A 13,332-nucleotide genomic window follows, 5' to 3' on the forward strand; every position below is an offset into this window, starting at 1 on the left:
GGAACTAAAAACAACAACAATACAATACCTTTCAAGAAAAGACCTGCTCATGTTTTTGATTAAGTCGCTAAAACTTTCCTAAAGCTTTTTTCCCTCATGTACAATATCTAACAGAAGTCGTTTTAGGAAAACCTTAACGAAATTTTTCCGGATTTCGAAATCAACATCTTTTAAAAATGATATATATTCTATCATTATAATGTTTACCTTTGAAGTAACTAATAAAGAGTGCACCAAAATACTGAAATAAAGAGGATAATAGCTATCAATGAGAAACTCATGATGAGAATCTTCAAGAAATGGTAGGAAATAATGAAATGACTACAAAACGAAAGTCCTTTAATGGTTGTTGGACTTGTCGATCTCGTAAGGTTAAGTGTGATCTTAATCGACCTAAATGTCAACGATGTGACCGATTAGGTATAATATGTGAAGGTTATAGCGTTAAATTGCATTGGTCTAAACCTGTAAAATTTGATAAATTTGGTGATTTTGTTGATTCTAGACCTCGCAACCATACTTCCGATGTCGATTTGAATTCGCTTGGTTCACAAAGAAGAAATATTCCTTTTGTTCGTTATGATGAAACAAATTTGTCCAGACAAAAAATCGAGAAAGATTTATTATTAATTGAAGTTACAACATCTGAAAAACTCAATGAAGATTTACCCTATTTGGTAGAGAGGTTTGGTGTCTTTAAAAAATCTTTTGAAAGACACTCTAAAGAAGCTCCCTCCACCATCGATGAGCGATATACTCAAGTTAAGGATAATACCATAGATAATGTTAACCGCAACAAGGTTCAAGTAACACAGGAAACACAGGAAACACAAGAAACCCAGGAAACACAAGTAACAAAGGAAACACAAGTAACACAGGAAGTACCAGTAATACAGGAAATACAAGAAGCACAAGACAAGGAAATTACCGAATACCCTAGTACAGAATATACGACTAATCATTATGGGTTATTTGATATTGATACTGATTTTTTTAATTCATATAATTTTGATTGGATATCAAGTGAATTAAGAGATGATGCATTACTATCAGCATTTGCTTTACAAGGTGGCCACACTGAAACGGCATCAATAATTAATTTGGCACACGAAAATGTGCAAAATAATAATGCTACTAAGGCGATCTCATCCCAATTTGGAATAGTAGATCAGATGATAAACCACATATCAAATAATTCCACAAGCCCAAATAGTAATGATACAAATATATTAAAATTGAACGATAAACATTTAAATATACCACTAACATTGCTATTCAATAGACAACCTAACCATGAGACAGCTAACGAACTAGCCAAAAAAGATGCTGGTACAAATATAGAGGAGATATCAGGATATGGTATTATCGAAGATAACAAAATTAGTACGAAGAATGGATTAATCGATTCAATTGATAGAAGCCGAGAAGCCCCTAAAACAATACTAGAAATAATCCCTTCATTTATAGACAATAACAATATAGAAGATGTATCTAGTGATACATTTGAAGTTAAAATCCCAAATACAAATTTTGTAATTCATGGCCTTACAAGATTTTTGTTAAACCATTATTTCAATAATGTGGCTGATTTAATGATAGTAGTGACAGTTTCGAAAAATCCATGGAAGACGTTATTCTTTTCACGAGTGTTGAATGCTTTAGGTGACCTAGCTGGTTTAGGACATACATCCAATTCCCGAAATTCATTATTGAACGCAATTTTGGCTGTCTCCTGTTTCAATCTTATAAACAAGTTTTGTAAAGGTTCTAAACCACAGAGATTTTTTCTAAAACTAGGCATAGAATTTAGAACTCAGGCTTGTAATTTCTTAAAAGTCTGCTTGAGTTCAACAGCGAAGAGAGAAAGATATAAGGATGTTTTAATAGCGATAATTTGCATGTGCTCAATCGATGTAGTTTGGGGGACAATGTCTGAATGTCACTATCATTTAGAGATATGTGAAAAATTTATAAAATCTAGAATGGAAAAAAGAGCAAAACTTTCAGAGAAAGCCAAGACGTTACATAGGATTTTTTCCTTCTTAAAATTGATACAGGATAGCACATCACTAGGACAAATATCTGACGAAGAAATTGTGATAGGTAGTAAAACGAAACAAGCTAGTTCTGGATCTGATATGGAAAATATTGACTCAAATATACAGAAACCAAGTAATGATGATTATGATTATGAAAAGTCTAGCTTCAAGAATGGACTGTATAAAGAAGCAGTTAACAGAGAAGATGGGAAGATTAACATTGAATTTATATTACACTCAGAGGTAAACAATATTAATGAAGAAAATAGTAATACAACCAGCTTGGAAGTGAAACCTCCAATGTTCACAAGCATAGTCGCCGATAGTTATTATTATTCAGATGGGAAACCCCTGGAAGCAGAAACTTTAGGGACTGATGCGTTATATGGGATGCCAAATTCATTGATTTTATTATTTTCTGATTGTATTAGAATAGTACGACATAATGAATATTATAAAATTAAAGAACTTCCTATACCAAGAGAATTTAACGACCTTACATTAAGCTTTGAGAAACGTTTAATGCGATGGAAACCAGAGTGGAATTTTTATATCGACAAAGATAAAAAATTATTTATTAATAATACCATCGCGGGTGTATACCACCACACAATGAGCTTCTACTTTAGCTTGATTATATACTATTTTACAATGGCTCGTGACTTAAATATTGAATTTCTTCAAGGATATGTACTCAAAGTTCTAGAACATTTAAAGTCGTTGCGAAAACTTGCTGAGAATAAAAATGTTAAAGTTCTTCCATTAATTTGGCAAGGCTTTATAGCAGGCTGTGCTAGTAATTCTATTGAAATTCAGGAAGAATTTAGAGAGTGGGCTGCAAAACTTGCTGAGTATGGGATGGGCTCATATTGGGGTGCTAGACAGGTTATGTTCGAGGTATGGAAACGTCGTAGAATCGGAAAAACAGGTGATAATTGGAATGTTGTTTACAAAGAATGGAATATGAATTTAATGCTTTTCTAAGGTTTATGACTATACTCTTGTTTTTGGTTATGGTTACTTTTTTGATGAATCTTATAGGTATATTAAATATTTATTTCATGAAAACTTTATATGAACTTTACTATATAATATCTATTATAGGAAGCACGCGGAAAGTTAATTATAAATCAAAATCATCTGTAATACACGTTGACAATGAATCTTTCCTTTTCCTAATACATAACGTATCTGAAATGTTATCGTCAACAATCAGTTTATTAGCCTTTACAAATCTTTTATTTTTAGGTAAACTAAAATATATACGAAGGTATATTAAGAAGTTTTCATTTAAATTTCATTGTAACATTAATTTTTGTCAATATAGATTTACAGCTGATATTAGTATTCTAGAGTATATTCTAAAAAATGTTAATAATCAATTGGATTCGTAATATTTGATTGTGCATTGTTTTTGCAATAAATATTATTTATCGCGTCATAACAATACCCTGTAAACCTTTAGGTATCTTCCCTATATTTTAGGTTACAACACTATAAACCAATCTATTTTAAAGAAGTAGAATCTTTAAAATATACTATTTCAGTCTTTTCTGATTTTAATTCTGACTCTAAATTTTCCTCATCATTAATCTTTTCCTTATTGAATAATACAAACCTGCAATACCATATAAACTGTGATAAGAATATTCCCAATTCTAGACCAGCTATAACACAGTAAAGTATAATTCCAATGACGTCCATGTTTCCCAATACGACACTGACAATCGAGAGCCAAGCACCAAGAGAATCGATAATAAAAACCAAAAATTATTCCAACCCACCTGTCCTTGACGTTTTGCGAGTTCAAAATATGGAGGCAGTAATCCTGCTGCTAAAAGAATAATAGCTATTATACCAAATATAAGAGATGGCCAGGTAATATCTCTAGCGTGTAAAGGTCTTAACCCTAGAATAAATCCAACTTCTATCCCGATATCAAATATAATGACAGAAGTTACTATAAGGAATATTTCTTTTTTTGATAATGAAATTGGGGGATAATAACAGCTTTGAATAAAACCAATAAATGAAAAGAACATAAATAAGTGTGGCTGAATCTGTAATACAATATTCCCCCTAGTAATGCAGAAATATATACTGAAAGGTATACTCGAGAGAACCCATAAAAACATCATTATTGGAGGAAATCCCGTACAATCTTTACGACGCCAATTATAGTAAATTTGGGGAATTAGTTGTACACACCAACAAACCGTCGCCACGGTTGCTAGTACGGTTGCTGCGCTATCTGAACTCATTTAACTGTAGTATTATATCTTAAAGATTTTCAAATCGTTGGAGTCTAAAGATAATTCATTATATATGGATGGTAATTGAATAACCAGTTTAGAGTTTCTTAATTTTTTTATGGGTTGAGGAATATAGATCAATATATATATAATTTATTTTAATAATCGATCTAGTTATTTTTTCATTTTTTAATCATATAGTTTTTTCTTTTAATTGCGACATCTTCGATGACAATAACCTTAATTGTATTTCGTTTTTCTTTCTTCCTTTTTCTTTCTTCCTTTTTTTTTCTTTTTTCTTTTTCAGTATCAAATATCTCCTCGCTTAGAGATACCTAGAATTGAAAAATAAAAAAAAGGTTTAGTCTTCAATAAGAAAAAGAGAAACTATCTATTAATGAGATTGAAATATTTGTGGAAATTTATGTTAGTTGCCAAGTTAGTTCTTGTCGATTAATATTTATTTAGAGACTCTTTTCAAACTTTCTTTATTCTGGAAACAAGAAATATATTAAACAATGGAGGTTATCGGGAATATTAAAGTTTGTTTTTCGATGAAGTCAACGGAATCAGTCAAACCTACAACTATTTTCTTGAGAGCATAAATACAATTGCAATATGCAGTATAATTTGACTACTTTTTGCATAAGCACATGACATCTAAAAAATGTACCAAATTAATAAAGTTATAAATCTAAATGTCTCATCTATATCAATTATGGAATGAATTTATTGAAGTACATCCAGTATATCTGCCTCAGAAATCATCATTTACCAAGAAGAATATTTTTATTACTAGTATTGCATTTTCTTTTGCAATATACAGATTGGAAAGTAATATTATATTTTTTATTAATTATTAATTCATGACATTGAATCTAATATTTCTTGTTTCCTTTTTTTGAAACTGTATCGAATGCATTAAATAAGCATAAAGAGGAAACAAGAAATATTAGATGAAATATCATGGATTTATTCTAAGGTATGAGATTTATTTCCGTATCTATATCGTTCCATTTAATTGTCATTTTGTTTTTGGTTTTTACTGTATAGCCATTACATCTTGAAATCACACTCTATGTGGTATCAATCTCTTAATCAATTTTAATTCTTTGTGGTGGATTATGAGGTCTAGACTAAGGTATTTTTCCAATAATTCAGTACCATATCATATAAGTTTAATGCACAATGATTCAAATTAATCGGTAATTTCGTGTAACTTAATGTAAGAATTTTTGCTACTAATAAAAATCAAGTTTTTCACTTCGGTGTCTAAGTTAGAAATAACATAATTACTTAAGTGAACAGTATCAATGTAGTAGTAGATTTACCATAAAAACTATTTAAATAATTCCATAATTTATAGGTCATGTGTACCGATTTGGGTACCTGTTGCTGATCTAACATTTCCGATTCTAAATAGGCGTAGTGTTATTTAGCTCAGAATTAAACTATATTGACTTTATCAGAGAAGTAAAGTAAATTGTATATCAAAAGGATCATTATGTTCTATCCTTTTGATATAATCAATGTCGAGTTATGTATCACAGTTATTGCAAAGCTGGAATTATAAATATACAATAACAATATTATGAGAATAATAATACTAAAAACATTGTTTTAACAGATTAAGTATTATATCAGGCAACAAAATGTAAGGCATACACAGTATCAAAGTTAATTGAAAGAGGTGAGAAATATTTTTTGAAATCTTAGTATTATTTTATTATCGATATAAAAAGACAGTATTGGACTTAAAAAATAAGAATATAACTCTTAAGGGTACTTTAATTTAGTTACTCTATGGAGAATAATTAATCTATTTTAATAGAAGTAGTAGAAGATAGGAAAAGCTTACAAAGAAATATCTCATATAAATATTATTACAATGAATAAAATTTGTCGAAGGTGTTTACAAAGTGAGATCAGGGAATTGATCATATATATTATTGATAAAAAACAGACTAGAAAGAATATTGGTAGTCTTGTTAAATTTTAGTTTTTTTTAATGGAAATCAAAAAGTTTATCAAAAGCTAGATAGCTATATAAAAGACGATGAAATAGAACAGGGAAATGTTGCATATCAAGTTAAGACAAAGTGACCAATTTTTTCAAATAAATATAGAAACTTCTTTTTTGCACTATGCTTGAACTATTGAATACTTTTTAATTTCTTCAAAAGCCACTGTAAGGAAATGAAAACAATTAACAAATTATTGACTAGAAAATGTTAGATATATATATATATATGGAAAAGAAACATTCTATCTATACAATATCTTACCTGACAGCAAAAATAAATCACATTCAAATGTTTTGAAGAATCGAGGACTTGAAAATCATCTAGTAAAGACCAATTTGGTACCTGAAACGGTTTTACTTAATGCAAGAGAATTTGATACAAAACTCATATTAATATGATTCTATTTCTACTGATTAGACTCTTATAATGTTGTATCTATTTCACATTATCAAGGCTGTCAATCAGTTATCCCTCTATATGGCACAAATTATAGAGCGATACCGAATCATTATTGGTAGCATAATGGCAATGGGTTTTAATCGAGGTACTCAAAATAATCCAAAACAAAAATTCATTTAGAATTTTTCTGGATTCAATAAAAACCAAAATAGAGTAGTCTCTATAATGAATAGGTTCTGAAGTAATTAACTTTCGAAATTGTATTCCTCAGTAAACGGATATTTGTAATTTCTCAGAACCCAATGAACCAATGAAGTTGAAGTAGAAGTTCAAAGAGTATTCTTCCATCCTAGTGATTTACAAGAAATACGTTGATCGGAAAACAATTGTCCCAGTGCAGTCAAGCCAAGGGTTTTCTTAAATCGTTTATTATCAATTTAGAAAAACCAAGGTAACTTTATTTTTTTAATTCAAAAGTCATGTTTCAAAGCTATTAAGTTTAACTTTAATTATTTCTTAAATATGATACATGATGATGAATATTTAAGATATTCGTTCTTCTGCTGATTGAAGGTAATTAATTTATCGAAACAAAAAGGTCATAGAACGGCTGAACACTATTCGGCCGAGTATTACCTATTTCGTACATCGGCTCGGTAGTTTGTTTGTCCAATCTTCTTCCAATTCAATCTTCTTTTCTTTTCTTTGATTCTGCCTCGGAAAAAGAGAAACATTTTCATTTAAGTCACATCCATCTTCAAGGTCCCTGTTTCCAGAAACTGTAAAAAATCGAGAGGAAACTTACTGATTATAGTTTTTGCATTTATTGAGAGATCTCCAAATGCGATAAGAAAACTTTGCACAAGCTAAATTCAGTAGTATACATGTTATTTTTAATAGATGCTATATGAACAAGATATTAACAAAAATAATAACATTAAAAATATAAATAGGCTTGAAATGATAATGATATATAAGGCAACTACTTGTTTATAATATTCTATAATTTTACTCTGTTTTAATATTTTTATTCTTCTTGACTCAAAACTATATATAAGTATCGTTAACAAATTGAGACATGTATACCGATACATTCAAGAATACTTTTGTAGTAGACATTTTAGAATTATTTAATATTGTCACAGTTCCTGTAAATGTCCAAGAAGGAAACTATATTAAACCCTCAGCCTTTGAATTACCAGAGCTAAAGGATGAAGTTGAATTGGAAATTAGTATCTCACATAGTATAAATACATCAACTTCATTAAATACAGTAATAAAATCTGATAAAGATATTGTTGAAAAAAGCAGTGAAATAGATGATCCTTTTTTAGTTCAGTGGAATGGTCCTAATGACCCTGATAATCCATTAAATTGGTCTACAAGTAAAAAAGCACTTATGATATTTCAAATAATGTTATTAACAGCTGTAACTTATATGGGTTCTTCAATTTATACACCAGGTCAAGAAGCAGTTCAAAAGGAATTCCATGTCGGGCATGTGGCAGCAACTTTGAACTTATCAATATATGTTCTAGGGTATGGTATTGGTCCTATAATATTTTCACCATTGTTAGAATTTGCTATATTAGGGCGTCAGAACATTTATATAATTACACTTTTCTGTTTCTGCATATTCCAAATTGGAGCCGCCACAGTGAAGAATTATGGTGGTATGGTTGTTATTCGTTTCATCAGTGGTATATTCTGTTCTCCTGCATTAGCAACTGGGGGTGCAGCAGTCACCGACATTATGAAACCTGAACTTGTGCCTGTAGTTTTAGGTCTTTGGTCAGTAGGTGCAGTTGCTGCTCCTGTTTTAGCACTGTTATTGGGGGCAGCAATCTTAGAAGCAAAGGACTGGAGATGGAAATTTTGGTTACTGCTGTGGATGTGTGCTGCTACTTTGATCATTTTAATATTTTTCTTCCCAGAAACTCATCATAATAACATCTTAGTTCGTCTTGCAAGAACGTTAAGAAAAGAAACTGGTGATAACAGGTACTATGCTACAGCTGAAAAAAAGGAATCAGAGTTGGATATTAAGAGTTTTATATTGTCTTCTCTCTACAAACCAATAAAAATTATAATTAAGGAACCTATAGTTTTATCCCTCGATGTATACATTGCTCTTTGTTATGGTATTTTCTATTTGTTCTTTGAAGCCTTCCCAATTGTATTCGTTGGAATTTATCATTTTACAGGTGTTGAATTGGGTCTGGCATTTATGGGTTTCCAAGTAGGTTGTATTTTTGCATATGCTATTTATTTAACTTTTCTTTCAAAGTATTTAGCTCCAAAATACAAAAATGGTTGTTATTTGTTCCTGAAGATTTCATGATTCTTCCAATGATTGTAGGCTGGTGTCTTCCATTTTCCATATTCTTCTTTGGGTGGGCAGCTGGTATCCATTGGATATTACCAATAGTAGCTGAAGTATTTTTTTGTCATTAATACATTTAACATATTTCAAACAGTTTTTGCCTATTTAGGAATGAGTTATCCTGAGAATGTAGCATCGGTATTTGCTGGTAATGGTTTAATGCGTGCAGGGTTTGCATCCGCATTTCCATTATTTGGCCAAGCTATGTTCAATAATTTAGGAAGTGAAAAGTATCCAGTAGGTTGGGGATCTTCATTGTTAAGATTTATGGGCGTCGGTGTTTCTTTAATACCGTTTGTGATTTATAAGTATAGTGCATTTTTGCGTAGCAAATCCAGTTTCAGTAATTAAACACATATGCCAGATTAATAAACTCATACCTCATTGGAGATATTTTTATTTCTAAAAGTTTTCCATTTAAAAAATATTCATCCATAATTTTAATATTTTTAAGGCATACATACGCTCACGTATATATACATATGTACATATTTACATATATTAACAGTGATAGACTTGAATAAAATTGGGTGTTATTAATAGGATTTCAAAATTAGCACTTCAAGTAATTTAAAAACATGAATCAGGAATTAATTATATTTCTCAACAAAGACTGTATGTTTTTACATTCTCAAGATCATTTTGCTTTTTTCCTCAAGAACTTACTCTTAAATTAAACACGGTGGAAGAATAAATATTTATTCAAAAACAAAACAATCAACCGATTGCCGATCAGCTACCTTCATCAGTTGTTTTATTTGATACTATTCTAGTATCTTTCATCTTTCCCATCTATCGAAGACAAGATCTTAGTTTCATTTGAATGAAAAAAAGGTATATATATATATATTTATATGAATCTTAAAAGTTAAATTTTTCTCAACATAATTTTAAATGTAATTTTACTACAAGTTTTGCACCTTATTCCCAAAGCTTACTGTATTCAACAGTTTAGAATTTCTCCTAATTTACAATTCCCTGTTTAAATCAGCGACATAAATAGATATCAGGGAACCTACTTATCTCAGATACTATTCTTCAACTGGGAATTTCCTAGATCTGAGATGCTTGGACTTAAAACAGATAGTTCACAATGTAGATTGATGATAGTTATATATAGGACCGATCAGATTTTATGTAGATCCTGAAAGAATATATAAAAACCTATAATTATTCAATGACTAATTGAGACAATATTAGTCTTACGTTTGATAGGGATTTTAAACCCTAATGTGATGTCAACTCATCTTCAGCATGGTACACTGCTGTAGAATGTGGTCCTGGCGCTGTCTTTTTACATAATTATCTAAAGACTTGATTACCCGAATGCACTTCCAAAATTGAAAAAATATTAATATATATTATTAGTAGGATTAAAATAAGAGAATGATAGATACCAAGCAATTAGTTTTGATTTAAGACAATTTGATTAATAGATATGAGGGTGATGAGAAGATGAGGGATAATCATAAGATTAACTGAAGAGAGTAGATCTTAATTATTTAATAGAGTTTTCAACAATATGGCAAATTTATTTAATTGAAAAGGACAAATATCAATAGGGAAGAGAATCACAATTATAATAAAAACAATGCCCAATGGATGAAACCTGGATCAAGAAGTCAAATAATTCAATTACTTTTAAGATCAACCTTGAAGAACTGGGAAATGTCATTATGATTTTTTTTTTTAAAATTTGCGGGTTTTGAAAATCTATGATTAATAATAGCTACATTGTGGTGTTAAAATGACCTATAAAGAAGATTTTTATGATGGGAGGAAGCCACTTGTAAAGGTTTCTTGAACAGTGTAGTATTGATTGATTAAATGGACGTTATACAAGTGAACATTTCTAGTGAATATTATTATACTTAAGAGTATGTCTATTCTTATTAAACTGGATTGTTTGATTTCAATGCCAGTTGGAAGTAAAGTTTATTAGACTATTTATGAGTTTATTTCGATTTATTTTTGACCTTTTAGTATATTGGTTTATGATAGTTTTGAATTAGGATATATTATGCCGAGATTTTATATACCGCGATGCTTTAGGATTTAGAAAGCGAAGTGAGGAGAATTAATTGAAATGTGATGAATTTTATTGAATATATCGATTACTTTTAATCAATTTATATTATATTATAAAGATCAATTCTAGTAGTAGTATATTAATTATTGTAGCGGTATATTTATGTGTTTCAGTTGAGTTTATTTCACACTCCAGGTAGTACTTACAATAATAAAGGATAGACTTGAAAAAAAAAGAATAATAATTGTATATATATCAAGATAAAGGTGAAGTGGATATACTTGATGGTAGTATATGGCTTTTATAGTAACTTTAGGATTGGAATTACGAAAATTTGATGTTGTGAATTCCAGGTTGACGTCAAATATTATTTTAGATGGATGTAGAAAGAATGGTGAAGTCTTGGGAGGAAATAAAACGAAATTTTTGTAAAATTAAGTAAACCAGAGTAAACTATGGGCGCATTTATTAGTTACATAGAATTTAGATGATACGTTTGTATTATTTTTTAAGGATTGAAGTCGTTAAATATGTAGTTAAAGAGATTTAATATTGGAGGTAAGAAAACATTGATTACAGATAGACGGATCGATTGTATTACAACAAAATGTGGAGAGGTTAATAGAAGATAGGAATGAATAGCATTGTAATAACAAAAGGATGCAAGGTGGCGAGATAAATTCAAAGATAGATTTATAATGACAGTGATCGGATTGCTAATGAGTGGGAAGGTTGAATCAATTGAATTCTATTTGAGTAGGGTTGGTTGAGGGTAGAAAAGGTGAGGTAAGGAAGGTAAGATGATTGAAGTGTTTTGTATTGGACCTTTAGAATATGACATACCAAGCCTAGTAGAGTTGTATAATAATATAAAATGTATATGTTTATTAAATTTCTGTTAGAGACCTGCGAGTCATATTAATTATTTAAAATAAAATATGCGAGAAATCGATCTGGGCCCTCTAAAATGGAAACCATGTAGAAATTGTACATAACAATATACAGTTAAGAAAATAAATCGTAGTCCCAATTATGACAGAAATCAGGATTAAGAAAAGGATGTTTCATGATCCTTTTATAGATCTCTTGGTAGCGAAATATTGTACTCAGATCAAGTTAGGGTTCGCTTGCAGAAATAAAAAACCATTGTTTAGTCATATCAGGGTAATGGAATAGGAAATAGCCATATATAGTGGTGAGAAAATTCCGTATATTTATTTGTTTACTGATCATATTTTTTTCTTAAATAAAAGAGTTTTGAAGTAGCTCAATTATTCAATTTTAATATCGTATTTTAGTGATAATAATACATGTATAATATCTAGCTCCCTTAAAATTATATAACCTTTTTACATAACTCTAAAGCTTTACCAGAAATTTGACTCCTATCAAATGGCGAGTGATTCCACATCTAATAAAATACTGTATGATTAAAGTAACCAGTCATACTCAAAAATAATTTAGAATAAGAGGTTAATAAACAATAAATCATTAGGTAAGTATAATTGAGTCGTATTTTTCATCAGAAGTGGCTTTTTTTTAAATAGATAAGAGAAAATAAAGGAGTAAAGAAATGCAGCCAAAAAAAGAAACTAAAATATTAAAGAAAATTCGGATTATTTTTATTACGAGAAAATCCGAATATCTTGTTTATATTACGAAATAAAATAATACATGAATAGAAAAAAAATTACGTATATTTTCTAACAATTACAATCAAAAAGTAAGGGGCTAAAAGAACATCAAGGTAAATAAATCTTCATTCATAATAAATATCTTTATTCAGTAGTATTCGGAGTTTTTCGCAATAAGTATGAATCTTTATCTCTACCCCGTTGTATTCAGGGAAAGGAGGGACATAAATATCTAAGTATATAGTATGATGGGTATTAGGTGGTTAATATACCAGATGCCTATATTTTATGAAGTGCTACCCTTGGAATTTTATAATCCTAGAGAGAAATTATTAAAGGAATTGAATGAGAGTCGCTAAACATATAAATTGTTAAATGACATGTATAATACGCAATTTATCATTAAAAATTTAGGTTAGTGTACATATTTTAAAAATGCAAAATAGATATAGGCAAGATAAGCATTTATTCTAATTATTTTGAATACTCTGTGTAAAGGGTTTTGGAAAAAGCAGGATAAACATATAAAATTCCTAAATATAAAAAATGTATAAAATATCTGTAATCTCAAT

At 29.6% G+C, this 13,332-nt stretch overlaps 2 protein-coding genes and 1 pseudogene across 2 annotated transcripts; 2 read left to right on the forward strand and 1 right to left on the reverse strand.

Moving 5' to 3' along the window:
- Nucleotides 1-299: 299 nt before the first annotated feature.
- Kpol_538p52 (Zn(II)2Cys6 transcription factor) lies at nucleotides 300-3,023 on the forward strand (the record flags this gene model as incomplete). Its single annotated transcript, XM_001645100.1, has 1 exon — nucleotides 300-3,023. One exon carries the CDS (start codon nucleotides 300-302, stop codon nucleotides 3,021-3,023), a length of 2,724 nt encoding a protein of 907 aa, XP_001645150.1.
- Nucleotides 3,024-3,706: 683 nt separating this feature from the next.
- Nucleotides 3,707-4,300, reverse strand: Kpol_538p53 (PQ-loop repeat-containing protein; the record flags this gene model as incomplete). Its single annotated transcript, XM_001645101.1, has 1 exon — nucleotides 3,707-4,300. The coding sequence occupies one exon, from the start codon at nucleotides 4,298-4,300 to the stop codon at nucleotides 3,707-3,709; it is 594 nt and encodes a 197-aa protein (XP_001645151.1).
- Nucleotides 4,301-7,792: 3,492 nt separating this feature from the next.
- Kpol_538p54pseudo lies at nucleotides 7,793-9,445 on the forward strand (annotated as a pseudogene).
- Nucleotides 9,446-13,332: the final 3,887 nt, after the last annotated feature.

Source organism: Vanderwaltozyma polyspora, genomic scaffold (genome assembly GCF_000150035.1).
Source record: "Vanderwaltozyma polyspora DSM 70294 KpolScaffold538 genomic scaffold, whole genome shotgun sequence".
NCBI lineage: Eukaryota > Fungi > Ascomycota > Saccharomycetes > Saccharomycetales > Saccharomycetaceae > Vanderwaltozyma > Vanderwaltozyma polyspora.